The following is a 15,280-nucleotide window of genomic DNA, read 5'->3' as shown; positions in this document are numbered from 1 at the left end:
GGGTCTGAACCCCAGCTCTGTCCTACCAGCTGTATGAGGTGGACATGTGCCTGACCCTGGGTCTCAGTTTCCTCACTTGGGAAAGGGGGTGATGAGAGAGAGGGCAGTGTTTGCCCAGGGCTTGCCACGACAAATCATGGTCCTGGCTAGCACCATATAAGCTTTTGACTCTATCCTACTGAATCGGTCTCTCCATGGGAGGGTGTAGGAATATCAATTCTTTCTTCTTATTTCTTGTTGATTTATTGATTTGAGAGAAAGAAAAGGAGAGAGAGAAACATTCACCTTCTATTCTACCCCTTTGCTCATTCATTGGCTGATTCTTTGGTATGTTCCCTGACTGAAGATTGAACCTGCAACCTTGGTGTAGGGGGACAATACTCTGACTGAGTTCCCCAGCCAGGGCAGAATGTCAATTCTTAAAAAGCTCCCAAGGCCTGACCTGTGGTGGCACAGTGGATAAAGTGTCGAACCAGAATGCTGAGGTTGCCAGTTCGAAACCCTGGGCTTGCCTAGTCAATGCACATATAGGAATTGATGCTTCCTGCTCCCCCCCCCAACTTTCTCTCTAAAAATCAATAAATAAAATTTAAAAAAAGAAAAAGCTCCCTAGGCTCTGGCCAGTTGGCTTAGTGGATAGAGTGTCCACCTAGTGAAGTCCTGGGTTCAATCCCCAGTCAGGGCACACATGAGAAGTGACCATCTCTCCCCCTTCTTTCCCTTTTTTCTTGTAGCCAGTGGCTAAATTCGAGCACTGGCTCTGGGCACTGAGGATAGTTCAGTTGATTCGAGCATCAGCCCCAGACAGGGGTTACCAGGCAGATCCTGGTTGGGGCACATGTGGGAGTCTATCTCTCTCCTCCTCTCACTTAAAAACAAAAGCAAAAACAAAAACAAGAAACAGAGCTCTCCAGATGATTCTGAAGCAGTGCAGCGTTCAGAAACTGTCTTTGATTATCTGCATTGGAACCCCAGCTCCAGACCCCAGAGCCCTTGGGAGGAAAGGTAGCATGGCGACATATCCGCTTGACCCTTAGGCATGTGAAACCAAACTGAAAAGTCATATCATATACTGGCTTGGGCAAACTCCATTCTGTAACTTTACTACTTTTTCTAGAAAGTCTCATTGTGATACCTGCTCTCTATTCTACAAGTGTCACATAACCTTGGGCCAAGCATAACAAAGGTGACCCAATCTTTCAGCTCCAATAGAATCACTGGGGATGGGGTAAGTGGCACTTACGTCACTGGCCAGCCTCTCATAATCTTCCATCAGGTGTTCATTCTCCTGGTTGACAGCCAGCACCTTGCAGATCCGGTTGGCTGCTGTTTCAGCCTGGGGCAGGGGAAACACACAGAGTCAGGGCTGCCTGGGGGTGGTGACCCTCCCCCCGACAGGCGTGTCCCTTGAAAGCTGGCTCATCCACAGCCCACACAGAACTCCCTGAGAAGGGAAGGAAAGGAAGTGTAGCACCTCGAGCCCTGACAGTGTCCTTGCTGGAATCCCCATAGCTCATTGCTCAGGCCTCTGCCCAGATAGCCAGGCCTCTCGGCTTTCTTAGCCTGGACGCTGGAGGTGCTGAGAAGGGTTGGGAGGCTCTCCCAGTGACGGAAACGGATTAAAAGATTCTCTATTGGCTCACACAAAGAGGACTGGGTGAGGCAGGGAGGGGTCCTCCACTAGGCCAAGCCCTGGATTCTGCCCTTGGGTGGCAAGGTAGGCCACAGCAAGGCCAAGTGCCAGAGATGTGGGGCAGGAAGAGGGTGGGGATGCTGGTACCCACCACAGAAGCCTCGTGGTCAGTGCACAGGTAGAGCACGCTGGACCCCTTCCTTAAGCCTCCCCTTGGAGGCAGGTGTCAAAGGCTCATTGGGCTGAAGTTACAATCCATAGGACAGAAGGGGCCAGGGATTCACAGAGCAGGGAGCGGTGGAGACAGTCACTAGTCTCTGTGCACAACTACAGGACACTGTCCTGCATCAGCCTGCTGAGGGGGAGTGTGAGGAGGGGAGAAGGAGGGGAAGGGCTGCCACACGGGGAGAGGAGAAACCAGGTACCTTTCAGGATGTACAAAAGGGTCCAAGAGGAAGAGTTGAAACAGCAACAGAACAGGAACAGAAATAATGAGGAGGGTCTACAGAGCGTTGGGGAAGGAAAACAGAGAGGCTTGGGGATGCTCCAGACCCGGCTACTTGCAGGTACGTTACCCAGCCTTTCCCATCCACACACTGCTTCTGGGACAGGCAGGCAGGTAAGTAGGGGACCAGCCAAGGTGGGTGTGCAAACACATACACATGCTGCATCATGCTGCAGGACACCTGTCAGTGAGTGGTTCCAGGCAGTGCTCCTCAGAGAGGAGTCTACAAGGGCCTTGGCCAGTGAACACCCGGGCCCAGTGGAGTGCAGGACGCAGAGCCAAGACTGCAGCTTTCAGGGCAGCCGTGAAGATTAGTCCCTGACCCCTCACTTGGAAGAGAAAATAGTACTCCAAGCTGAAACCCACTCTGCTATGCAGAGCCACAAAGGTGGGGGCTGCTGGTCACAGGTGTTTTGTTTCACTGCTGAATTCCTGGCACCCAGCTCAGGGTTTACTGTGTTTTAGGTAGTCGGGTTGATGAATGATGAGTGAACAAAGAACAAATGCTTTAGTGACTAGAAATAAACTATTATGAGAGAATGGGCATATTTGTGCCACGCCTGGGGTTTGCCTTGCATTTATAAAACAAAATAAACCTCAGAGAGCGCTCTTTTAAGAGACAGAATTAGTGTATACACAATACAATATACAGACGATGTATTACAGAATTGTGCACTTAAAACCTATATAATTTTATTAACCAATGTCACTCTTATAATTTCCGTAAAAATAAAAAATAAAAGACAGCAGCAATAATAAAAAGCATTCCAGGCTGGCCTGAGAAGCAGACCCTGGGCTAGAGCAGCCTGGCTCCTGCACTGTTCAGCTGAACAGCAGCTCCCCAGGGCCAGACCTTTATTTCCTCACTTACAAGAGGCACCCGGCTGCCTCAAAACACCCAGGTGCTCTAACCTAGGCCTTCTTGCCAGTGCCCACTCTTACAAATCCCTTCAGGCCTTCTGGCCCCCACCACACAGAATGCAGCTCTAAGCACAGGGAGGTAGCTGGGGCAGAAGAGAAAGTATTTTCACAAGGGCAATGTGGTAAGCAAGGAGGCTGGCATGGGTCCTGCAGGAGGAGTCCAATGGCATACATGCTGTCATTTGCGGTTGGTGGCAAGGAATCTTACATTGCTGTCTACTCCTACCTCACCTTGCCTTCTCACTAGGGTTGGGGGTCCCTTCCAATCTCCCTGCCTGTGCCCGCCTTCTAGCAGAACACTTCAAACACAGGCTCCACCTGCATGCTGGGTAGGTGGCAGGAGGTTGTAAAGCATGGCTCCCTGGCCCAGGGCTGAGAAGAACCATAGTGGGCAGGGACAAGGCTGCTCCAACCACCCGACCATGTAGAGAGCCCTGATGAAGCCATGCACAGTCCTAAGCTCTTTACCCGCGTGAACTCATTTCATCCCCTGAACCATCCTGTGAGACAAGTACTAACACGGTCCCCACTTTACAGATGGGGGAATGGAGTGAGGTGAAATGACCTACCCAAGGTTACACTGCTAAGAGGTGGTAGAGCAGGAGCAGGGCTGACAGCCCACAGGGAGGCACCTGCTGGATTTGGGGCTCTGAAGAAGGTGGTCCACAGCACAGCGCAGACAGTTCTTGTCCCATGACTTTAAGGATGGCTGCCTGCCCGCTCTAAACTTAAATTTTCTCTTCTTTTAATTGAAGATAACATCACCCGCCATGCAAGGGGTATGTAAGGGACTAAGTCTGTGCCTAGTATGTAGTAAGTGCTTAATAAATGAGAGCAAGTGTCTTTTTCCCCTTCCTACCCACTTGCCAACTGGTGACACAAATTCAGGTTACCGAGAGTAAGCACACTGCTGCCCATGACCAGAGACCAGGAGGTAAGCAGAGGGGACAGAGGTGCCCAGGCCTCCTCCGTGTAGGATTCTCTCCTTAGGGGTTGCTGGGGGTCCTCCCATGGAAGCAGAGGGTCCCCGAGAGAGCAGCAGAGGCAACGTGAGGTCAGCCAGGCTCAGGGTTAGATGCCACTGGGAACACACCTCCGCCTGCTCCGCCTGTGCCAGCGGGGCTGCTTAGGACAAAGGCCCCGAGAGCTGGGTCAGCAGCAACAGGCTCAGAGGAGAGTCTGCCCAGGGCAACCGTTTCCTGGGCTGTTTGGGAGAAGAAGGGGCTGCAGAGAGGGGTAGAAAAGCCAGTGCATCAGGGAGCTAGCCCAGTGTGGATGGATCATGGACAGAAAGGGGTGGGGCAACTGAGTGGTCAAGAGTATGGATCCAAACTGCAGTTCAGCTATTTAATGTAATATAGACACTCAACTGTCCTGTCTGAGAAACTGGGATGCCACCACCCATCTCATGGTGGGGGGACGGGGGCTGTATTCAGAGAGAGAATATCTGTGGCATGTGAGCATTGAGCCAGTGCCAGTTCAGTGGTGGCACTGAAGCCCATGGTCACAAGAAACTTGCCTAATTAGGTCAGACCTCATGCTATGGCACCCTCGGCCTGGCCAGGACCCAAACCACAGACAGGTGGTGAGGATGTGAGGAGGACAGCGAGGGCAAGCCTCCAGCCACAGCAGCCAGGTGTGCTCCCACCCCAGCTCACCTTTTGAGCCCCCGAGAAAGCGTGGTAGAAGCAGGACACGTAAGTCATGATGGCTTTCTCATCTGGCCTCAGAGTGCCTACAATATCTGCGCAGAGAGAGAAAAAGAGAGAGAGGCAGGAGAGAGTGAAAGATGCAGGGAGGGCAGCCGGGACCAAGCCCTAGGCTCATGCAGGAGAAATAGCACTTGCTCTGGACTGGAAGCCAAACCCTGGCTCCGGCTGTGAGGGCTCGTCTTGCTGAGATTTTGGTGAGGGGAAGAGGGGTTCAGAATAGGTGGATCCCTTTCCTAACCAGGCTTGGGTTTGTGACACTAGCCATCAGCCCTAAAAAGGAAGCCTAGTTTGGTGCTGGAAGGGTCAAACCCTAACTGATTTTTCTGAAAACATTAAGAGCCTTTCTACCACCTTAGCATAAACCTAACAGTCTCATAGGGCCCTAAAATAAAACCCAAACTCTTGATCTCAGACTATAATATAATAGTCCTGCACAGCCTGGCCCTGTCACTTTCTCCAACCTCATTTTCAACTCTCTTCTCCTCACTTACTCCTCTCTGGCCATTACTTGAATAAGCCAGGTTTATTTCTGCTTCACGGCCTTTGCACTTGTTCTACCCTCTGCTTGGAATGCTTTTCCTACAGATCTTCACATGACGGCTCCTGCTCATCACTCCCAGTGCCTTGTCATGGTGTCACCCTTCACAGGCATCCCCTGACGGCCCCAATTACAGCAGCCCTCAGAGATCTCTATCCCACCATACTGCCCCACGTTCTCTACTCTGCTTACCATCACATGAAATGACTTCATCTATGGATAGGCCTGTTGTATTCCTCACCCACTAGAACTAAAGCTCCATGAGAACAGCAACCCTGCTTGGCATAGTCAGCACTGTATCCTCAGTGCCTAGTTTAGAGCCTGGCACAGGTTGGGCACTCAATAGATAGTATAAGCAAAGACTAAATGGGCTGCAGCGATGCCAAGGAGCTGGGGTGTGGCTTCCAGTCGGAGAGAGGCCACTGCCATCTGCAAGAGAAATGAGGTGAACATGGGAGGCGAGAGGCAGCAGTGGCATTGGGCAGTGGCAGCGAGGTGGGCCTGCCTGGCCCTGCCCGGTACCTTCTGCGCTCCCGAAAAGGCATGGTAGAAGCTGGACACATAAGTCATTATGGCCTTCTCGTCGGGCCGGGCCGTGTTCACGATGTCTGTAAGTGAATGACAAGGGTTAAACTGCCCAAGTAGGGGCGGAAGGAAGGGGTGGTCACTCACCAGGATCCAAAAGCTCCCAAGGACACAGCCATCCTGGGAGAAGGATCCTTCGAGCTGATTCAGTGACCCTGGGTGACTCTGGTAGGCTTGGCCACACCCTCAGCCCCTCCATCCCCATGGTCTCTAGGAAGGCCACAGCTGTGGGAACTGGATTAAAATGAGGCTACTTCCTCTCTCTGAGAATGGCCTCAAGGGGATACTGGATAGTTGACCCCAGGGCTACCAGAGGCCAGCGGCATGGGTCCTGGTGGGGGGTGGTGCATGGCTGGGAAATGGAGCAAAGCCAGAAAAGGAAAAAATAAAATACTCCACATTAGTGGGGTCTGGACTCCGAATCTGCAGCAGACAGGGTAGGTAGAAGCCTTGCTTATTCACAAGAGCTAGCTCGCCCTGGGCACCTCACTCCCTGCCTTCCCCCAGGTGTGGGACTGGGTCAAGCAGGGTGCTGGCAGCCCCCAGAGTCGATCCTCCTCAAGCTCCCCTCTCCCACTCCTCAGCCTGCTCCACTCCTGAGCGTGTCTGGACAGCACAGGCTGCTCCTGCTCTGCTTCCCCTGGCTACAGATTGGCCCCGATTCACCCAGATCCGTTTGCTGGCTCTGCCAGTTTTCTGCAGTTACTGTAAGACATACACACGAAACCAGGTGTTGACTGAACAAAAGTGATGTACTTACCCTCTGCATCCAACATTTTGGGGATGTCAAGATATTTCTCTGCTACTTCAAAGGCATTGTTCAGGTTGGTGACTGGGTCATCCTGGGGTAAAGGAAGTAAGGGAAGGAGAAAAAACTCAGCCGGAGGCAGAAAGTAAAAGCAAAAGGGGCCCACGGCTGGCTGGGAAAGATGGGACCTGGTGAAGGGGCAGGACTGGAAAGGAGGTCCTTTTTAGGCAGTTCTCAGCCACCTAAGCTGCTGCAGGGCAAGGGGGACACCTGGATAAGGTCCATGCTGATCCAAAGGAATGCCTCTGGAAGTCCTGATGGACAAACTAGACCTTTTCTACGGGAAAAAATGTGCTCTTTTCTTACAATTTCCAATCACCTACAGACCCAAATTAATCCCCCTGTCCTGTATCCCTGACAGTTGATCCAGACTTGAGAAGGCACTGGGGGTGGGGGTGGGGGTGGGGGTAGGGGTGGGGGTGGGGGTAGGGGTAGGGGTAGGAGGGAGCAAACCAAGAATCTCCACGTTCCAACCTCCCCGAACCATCCCTTCCCACATCTCCCAATGTTTATGGGATTCAAACCCACTTTACTTGGACCCTCCGTTATATACCTTCACAACCTTGCAGCTAGAGCCCAATTCCATTACTCACAGTGGCTTGAATGGGCTCAGTGAGGCCTGTGCCTCCTCCACCTGGAATACCCTCTCCCTGGCTCTCGGCTGCCTCCTCTTCCACAGGCCTGACCCGATCACGCCAGCTCAGGTGCCCCATCCTTCCTCTACAGCATTGTCTGGCACTATCCCCCTGACCCATTCAGCCTGAGCACCTGTGCACGGCCTCATGTGGCTGGCTTGTTCTGCATACATTCTCCTGCCTTCCCCACGAGGCTGGGAGCTGCTAGGGACTTACATGGTCACAAGCTTTGTACAGACAAATTAGAACAGGACCCTTCCTGGGAACTGTCTGCCAGCAGTGATGGTTTGGATTTCCTTACCCCACTTCCGTATGGAAAGAGAGGGAACTGCTTCCAGAATTCAGAAGGATAGCTGAAAGGCATGGCTGGTCAGGCCATAAAATAACCCCTAGTGGTTGCAATGCTCATGGAAGAAGAAGGGGACAGTCTCTAACGGAAGCAAGGGAGGTGAGAACTGAGCCCAGGGGTCTGGTAACAGTCGGCACAAGGCTCTCCCTGTCTGCTCATCTAACCATAGGATCCAGCTCTGGACACTGGCGATGAATAGACTTGGAGTACATGACACTCAGGGTATCTATGGGCCATTGAGGGGAACACGAGATGCATACCTTCCTCAGCTTGTCGTACTCGATGAGCTCAGGCCTGTGCCGGTGGATCAGGGCATTGAAGGCAAGACCATCCTTCCAGCTGAGGGTGGAAAGGCCAAGGTTATGAGGAGACCCACCAAGCACTGTAACGGAGTGCAGAAAGGCCCTGGGTACCCACAGCAATGATCAATTCCCATTTACTGAGGTAGTTTAGTGTGTACGACAGACAGTGCAAGAAGAAGCATTGGTAGGGTGGCTGTGAGCATGACTGCTGGAGCTGAGAGCTCTGGGGTCAAATCCGTTTTTCCACTTACTGTCGGTGTGACCATGGGCAAATCCTATAACTGCTACCTCAGTTTCCGTGTCTGTAAAATGGGGGTAATAACTGTACCACTTCACAGGTTTGTTGTGAAGATTAAGTAAGTAAATATGGAACACTTAGACGAGGGCCTGACACATGACAAGTGTACAGCACTGGATTGAACAGGCCCACTAAGGGGAGACGTACTGTGGGCGCTCTGTAACCCCCACACTTTGGCTGACCTGACCCACAGGCTGGCTAAATGCCAGGTATGGCTTGGTAAGAGGGTCTCTGTTCAGGCAAAATGAGAGCTAGTCACAAGCTAGCCTGGTCACATTTTTCTCCCTGAGATCCTTGAAGGTAAGAGCTGATTCCTTCTGGGGTCAAGCTTAATATTACCTACTCAGGAAGGCCACTCCTGACCAAGATATTCTCCTGATTATTTTCTATCACCTTACTCTATTTTGTACTCTTTGTATAGCACTTCTCACCATCTGAAATTATATACTTTTGTCAACTACTGGTCCCCTCTGGTCTAAGTGTAACTTTCTAAGGGTGATGACTCATTTTGGTGCTGCCACACCTTTTTATTATTATTATTATTTTTTTTTTTTCTGAAGCTTGAAACAGGGGGAGACAGCCAGACAGACTCCCGCATGCGCCTGACCGGGATCCACCCGGCACGCCCACCAGGAGTGAGGCTCTGCCCACCAGGGGGCGATGCTCTGCCCCTCCTGGGCATCGCTATGTCGTGACCAGAGCCACTCTAGCGCCTGAGGCAGAGGCCACAGAGCCATCCCCAGCGCCCGGGCCATCTTTGCTCCAATGGAGCCTTAGCTGCGGGAGGGGAAGGGAGGAGAAGAGAGAGACAGAGAGGAAGGAGAGGGGGAGGGGTGGAGAAGCAGATGGGCGCCTCTCCTGTGTGCCCTGGCCGGGAATCGAACCCAGGACTTCTGCACGCCAGGCCGACGCTCTACCACTGAGCCTACTGGCCAGGGCGGTGCTGCCACTCTTGGCACACAGTAGGCACTGCACAGATATTTACCAACTGAATAAATAAATAAAAAAGAAGTGCAGAAAGGACCAGCCAACCAGTGGCTGGAAAAGAAAGGAGATACGCAGAGGAACTCGAGGGAAGAACTATGTGCTATCCCCCAGAAATAGTGCTAAGACCCTGGAGAGACTCCAGGCCAGAATAACCTCTGTGGATCCCCGAGGTACCCATTCTTCATTCCTATGTGCGATCCCTCCCTGGTCCAGTCACCGTAGCAGGACAGCAGAGGTTCAAAGGGGTGAAGTCACAGGGCCAAGCTGGATCTGACCTCAGGACCACCTCCAAGCCATACGGCCTTCTGCCGTACTCTGGATCGGGAGCAGCACTGACCAAGTTTGCCTGTACTCTGGCAATGGTGCACATATCTCACTCAAGGGAGAGCAGATTCACTGCAGGGCTGGTTTTGTTCATTAGAGTAGACAAAGTACATTCCTCCAACTCCCAATTCACTAGCAGTTCTAAGGACGGATCCCTCTTGAGAAGTCAAAACAAAAAAAAAGAGCTTTGTTGTGGCTTCTGAGAATCACCTTGCTTAAGGAAGAAGAGTCTGTAAGGCCAGCCACAGAACGGCCTTCAAAGCCTTCAGCCCAGGATGGCGAGGCAACTGCAGCCACTGCCACTGACTCCTCCTCCTCCTCTTCCTCCCCAGGACATAGGGACCTTACAAGGAGCTCACAGGAGCCAGTGTCAGGGGGAGTGACTCCCCGAGGGCTGACAACTCATGGACCATGACAAAAACACAGAAAAAGAGGGCGAGTGGGAGGATGTACCTCAGGTCCCAGAAAGAGGAGAGGGAATGAGTCAGGCTTTGGCCGGCACTCACCTGATGTGGAAGTTCTGCACATTGACATTCTTGTATGGGGCCGTCTTTCTCTGGCACCAGAGAAGTAGCCCTTCCTTGGCAGAGGTCTCTGCAAAACATACAAGAACAATGAGCACTGGCTCAGATGAAACCATACTTCTGGTTTAGGCAGAACCTGGGGAACAGGCCACTAGACAGAACAGCAGCAGCAGCAGTGACAATAGTAATAGACCCTCCCATTCCAGACATGGGCAGGCCTCTGCTGATCCTAACATACACACGGCCCCAAGAAATCACTTGCCCAGGGTCATCCCAGGAAGTGGCAGTGACAAAATAACATTTCAGACCACAAGGCCTGTGCCTTTAACTTCCAGGACATACCATCAAAGAAGCCTTTGATGCTAACCCCGGTCTCCCTTGAACAGTGAAGAATTAGTGGAGGGGCCTGAGCACCTGGCCCTGCCTACTCAGGCTCTCTCAGGTCTGGAGAGGGAGGGGAATAGGTTCCAATGTCTTCAACAGACTGTGAGGGCTATGATAGCAGGGAACACACCTATCCTGGTCACTGCTGTAGCCTGTCATCAGACGCCCCTTCACACACTGGCTCAAGTGGCTCTTCTCATTGTGTGCTACACACAGATGCTTGCAGGGAAATAAAACAGCTCATTCCAGGGTGGCCTGGACTGATCCCAGGTCTATAGAGGCAACAGTCAGGGGGTGGGGAAGCAAGTGGAAAATGTAGGCACTGATGCTCAGAAGAACAGGCCAGGCCTGACTCTACCACTAATGTATTCTGTGACTCAGGCTCCTTGACTGTAAAATGGGGCCAATCACAGCCTCTTGATGACGCTGATGTGAGGGTCCGCTGAAGCAGAGGCTGTGAGAACAAAGTGCTCTGGCTGAATACCAACCAGAACTGGGTGGCTTCTAGGGGGACCTCCTTCACCTGCACCCTGAGCCAGCATCTCCACTAACCATTCCTGTGTAGGGCCAGGCAGGCCCTGTGATGCCACCAGGAAACAGGGATGGGCCTTAAAGCATGAAGACAAAATGCTCCAAATCCTAATCTAACTCTCCCCAACTCAGGTGGGACTGGCGTGGGAAGACGAGATCGGGCGCGTTCAGGGTGGTATGGCCGTAGACATGGTGTGGGAAGAAAAGGCAGTTCTTTGCTATCAGCAGGACTCTTGCCTCTTACCTTCCACCGAGATGTCCTGAATGGCGAACCTGAGGATGATGGTCCAGATCATCCCCAGTGTCATCTTTGCGTTGCCATCCACAATCTCTGCATGCAGGGAGGGAGGCAAAAGGTGAAATGGTAGTTAAACTATGGTGAGACACCCCCCCACACACAGGGCAGCCTTCCTACCCCATCTAAAATGAGCTCTGATTGTATGACAGAGCTGCCCAGACCTACCCACCACTACCCTCACTGGGCGATGCTCCCTGAATACTGGGAAGTACTCTCCTAAAAGCCTCTGCACACAAGTCCTCAGCCACATAAGCCTCTTCTCATCAGGCCAGCTTGTTCTGTTGATCCAGCTCAAAAAAACTGCTTCTTCCTGAGGTTTGTTCCCAGCCCTCTACTGACACGCCCACCATGCCTTCATGGTCACATCTCCACACTAGTGGGTGTACCACACTGTTGTTGTTGAGAACTTATCCACTTCCTTGCAATTCTACTGATGCCATGTATGTGCAAGCCACTGATGAAGCCACTGTTATCTCCTCCAGAGCTCGACACATTGCCTCCTACACCAACCCCTGCAATCCACCTCTACACAGCGGTTAGAATGGTCCTTTTAAAAGGTATATCAGCCTGATCAGTGGTGGCACAGTGGTTAGAGCGTTGACGTGGGATGCTAACATCCCAGGTTCAAAACCCTGAGGTCATAGGCTTGAGCGCAGGTGCACCAGCTTGAGCAGAGGATCATCAACATGATCCCAAGGTCATTGCTTTGAGCCCAGAGATCACTGGCTTGAGCAAGGAATCACTGGCTCAGCTTGAGCCCCCAGTTAAGGTATGTATGAGAAGCAATCAAGGAACAACTAAAGTAATGCAACTCTGAGTTGATGCCTCTCATCTCTCTCTCTCCCTCTCTCTCAAAAAAAAGTGATTCAGATTTGTGTCACTCACCTACTTAAAGCCCTACTATGCCTTAAATGAAGCCCGTGTCTTGGAGTCCAGTTTACAAGGCCTGCCCTGGGTTACCAACCATCCCCTTCCCCTTTAGCTGCATCCTTTGGGCAAGCCAAGCTCTTCCTTGCTTTAAGGACTTCACACCTCTGCCCACCAACAAAATGCATCCCACAACCCTTACTTCAGATGGCTGGTCCTTCCCATCCTGTCAGCCTCTGTTTATATGCCACCTCTCCAAAATGGCTTCCTTGACCACCAGTCTAAAGGTGCTCCCTGTACCCATCCCAGGGCCTGTCTCCCCAGTACTCTGCACTTTCTCTCATCGATTCTCAATCAGAACCATTATTTGTTGGTTGGCTGACTTGTTCACTGTCCGCTTTTGTGACCACTGCATTCCCAATGAACCTAGCCCCTGAGAAGGATATGATGTTGAAGGGGAGTGTAGAGACATAAAGCCCCAAACCAATCACTCTCTCAAACTTCTGTTCGTGAGAGAGAAGTTCTGGCCCACATATTCTTCAGCAACTTAAAGAAAAGTCATCTCCATAACACTCAGTGTTCCATGTGTCTACTGCTGGGTGACAGAAGTACAGAGGCCTCACCCATCAGCCAGCTGTGCCTTTGGCAGTCCTAAGTGTCCTCTGCCCTCACACACCTCAGCACACAAGATGCAGGGAGAATGGGTGGGAAGAACAAAAGGACACTTCAGGAGACCTTGATCATGGATCCTCAAGAACAGAAACTTGAGGGTGAGCTTTATTTGAAAAGAGGTGTAGTGGTGATCCAGAGGATGGGGCCCAACCTTCCCCAAGGACACACTCAAGAGAAAAGGGGGGGGCTCTATTAGCAACCATGGAGAAGTTCCCCAAGTGAAGCCATGGGTAGATGAGAGCAACTTTCCACTTTAGTTTAAGGATAAGAAAATATGTGCAGCCTACTACCTGGAGGCAGAGGAAGGACACAGTGTCTGCAGGCCCTTTCCCAGGGCCAAGAGCCTCGGACTCGGAAACTAGGCAGAGACTTCCCAGTTGGGGCAAAGTTAGAAGAAAATCTGTTGCACTTCTCCCAAGTGCCAAACACCCAGAGATGAGGGATGGGCAATCTAGAGGGGAGGTCACATCTCCCACCCAACTTGTTACACAGGGAAGTGATCACAGAAGGCTGAGAGTTCTTGTGAGGCGGGAAAAAATGGCTTCTCTCATCACACATCTACCAGTTGCTTCTCAGACCTACAGCTATGCCTCTAACTTGTGCCCTCTCAGAACCCTCACAAGGAAGCCATGTTCCTTCAAATGCCTAGATCATGTGGAGGAACAAGGAGATGGGGACAGGGTGGGGGTTGGGGTTCTCAGGTATTCCTTGGAATGTCTCCCGTAGGCTGCTCTCCAGCTTTGTCCCAAGGTCCAATGTTCATAGGATTGGGAGTGAACCAATTTAGGCATGAACAGAGAACATTCTTAGCCTAAATTTTTCTCCAAATGAAAAGTGATGACTGCCATGGGTCTTTCCTCTAACCCCTTCTGTATTTACAGACTAGCATTTGAGCAAAATAAATGCAGCTGTGAAAAGCAGAAGGCTGGAGTACAGCCAGAAGAAAGATCCATGCAAGGACAGACAATCTCTGGGCCTGAATTTTTGGGCTTTGATTTTGTGGCATCTGAGGCTTGGCACCCCTCCCTGGAGAGGTCCCGGGCTGGCGGGGGGGGGGGTGCAAGCCTTGGAACTCTGTACAGGCATTCTGGCCTAGAGTCTTGGCCAAACTCTCAGAGCCCTGTCATTAACGGCAATTAGTTTTCTTTGTTTTTCTAAAAGCTAGGACAACACGGATGTCGGCATAAAAAACACAGCTCTAATGAGCAGAACTGCGAGTCCAGGCTGATGGGGAGCTGCTGGGCTCCATCAGGCCTCACCTAGTCTCCAAAAGCGCCTGTGACCACAAGACAAGAACCTGCTGTTGGAGGGATAGCACATTGTTGCTCTAGTGGGAGGACTGGGAGTAGAGGATTACAGTCCTGAGTATCCCCATGGGCACAGAAGTATCCTGAATATCCAGTCAGAGGCCAAACTCTCCTAGGCTGTGTAGTCAAGTCTGGTCACTGACCTTTGGACTTGTACTCTCTGCCCCAGAGTCCTGACACTGGGCCTTGAGTGCCCTTTTCCCCTCTGCATCCTCTCTGCCTAGACACCAGGCAGGGCCTAAGGGCATAGATGTTCCTGACACAGAGACACCATGTCACATGTCTGTCGGTGTCTCTCAGGCTCAGCACAAAAAGGGTGAATGTGGGTGTCCAGGGTCTAACTCAAAGCCATTCCTCCCCCTGCTGAAGAAGCCTGCCCAATGTGATCAGGGGTGCTAGATTATTCTGTGAATGGAGAGAAGGGAGAACTTGTGAGCCTAATGTCACACTGAGGCAATCACTGTGGTGGTCACTGTTGAAGATATATTGGAACTTTAAGCACTTCAAGTGCTCTGCCACCAAACACAACTTCTGTTCAGAGGGCAAGGGTCAGGCCTCAGAGCCTGCAGGTCAGAAATTGAGCTGCCCCATCCAATCTCACCTTCTGCCCCGATGGAGACCAGCTTGACTCCTTTGCTGGCAATGAAGTCCAGTGCTTTGTTCACATTGTTGATTTTGTGCACTCTCATCTTGCCCCGCTCTGGCTTAGGTAACCGCTCCCCTGAGAAAGAAGGGAAGAAAAGAAGGCTGTAGGGTCCCTATTGCTCTCCAGAACGGGCCACCACAGCATTCTGAGCCCACCCAACATGCTCATGCTCAGACATACTGCTCCTGCAGCCATACTGGCCTCACTCTTCCTAGTAGCAAGATAGACAGGGTGACGTCTTGGGAGTCTGCCGTGACAGACCACCTGTTTCAAGTGTGGGTGGCACTTTGTGGGAGAGGAGCCTCACCTGAAATGACTTCTAGGAGAAGCATGAGCTTGAGCCCATCTCGGAAGTCCTCATCGATGTTCTCAATCTGCGTGCCAGCCTTCCGCAGGTGGGAGTTGCACCAGGCTGTGAAGGTCTGGGGAAGCAGAGCAGAAAATGGCCAGGAGG

At 51.8% G+C, this 15,280-nt stretch overlaps 1 protein-coding gene across 4 annotated transcripts in view; it reads right to left on the bottom strand.

The window, feature by feature from the left end:
- ACTN4 (actinin alpha 4) overlaps positions 1-15,280 on the bottom strand; it is an 82,957-nt gene that overhangs the window by 14,680 nt on the left and 52,997 nt on the right. For 2 of the 4 annotated variants that reach the window (XM_066243714.1, XM_066243716.1), the window contains exons 2-9: positions 15,134-15,248; positions 14,782-14,901; positions 11,281-11,367; positions 10,104-10,191; positions 7,947-8,025; positions 6,655-6,736; positions 4,718-4,803; positions 1,244-1,336 (exon numbers count right to left, since the gene is read on the bottom strand). In XM_066243714.1, the coding sequence (XP_066099811.1) occupies positions 1,244-1,336; positions 4,718-4,803; positions 6,655-6,736; positions 7,947-8,025; positions 10,104-10,191; positions 11,281-11,367; positions 14,782-14,901; positions 15,134-15,248 (750 nt within the window). Of the gene's footprint in view, positions 1-1,243; positions 1,337-4,717; positions 4,804-5,831; positions 5,918-6,654; positions 6,737-7,946; positions 8,026-10,103; positions 10,192-11,280; positions 11,368-14,781; positions 14,902-15,133; positions 15,249-15,280 lie in introns of all 4 variants that reach the window. The other 2 variants (XM_066243713.1, XM_066243715.1) reach the window with 1 other exon arrangement.

Source organism: Saccopteryx bilineata, chromosome 9 (genome assembly GCF_036850765.1).
Source record: "Saccopteryx bilineata isolate mSacBil1 chromosome 9, mSacBil1_pri_phased_curated, whole genome shotgun sequence".
In the NCBI taxonomy this organism is placed as follows: domain Eukaryota; kingdom Metazoa; phylum Chordata; class Mammalia; order Chiroptera; family Emballonuridae; genus Saccopteryx; species Saccopteryx bilineata.
The sequence above is the reverse complement of the archived record's forward strand: the minus strand, read 5'-3'. Positions and strand labels throughout refer to the sequence as shown.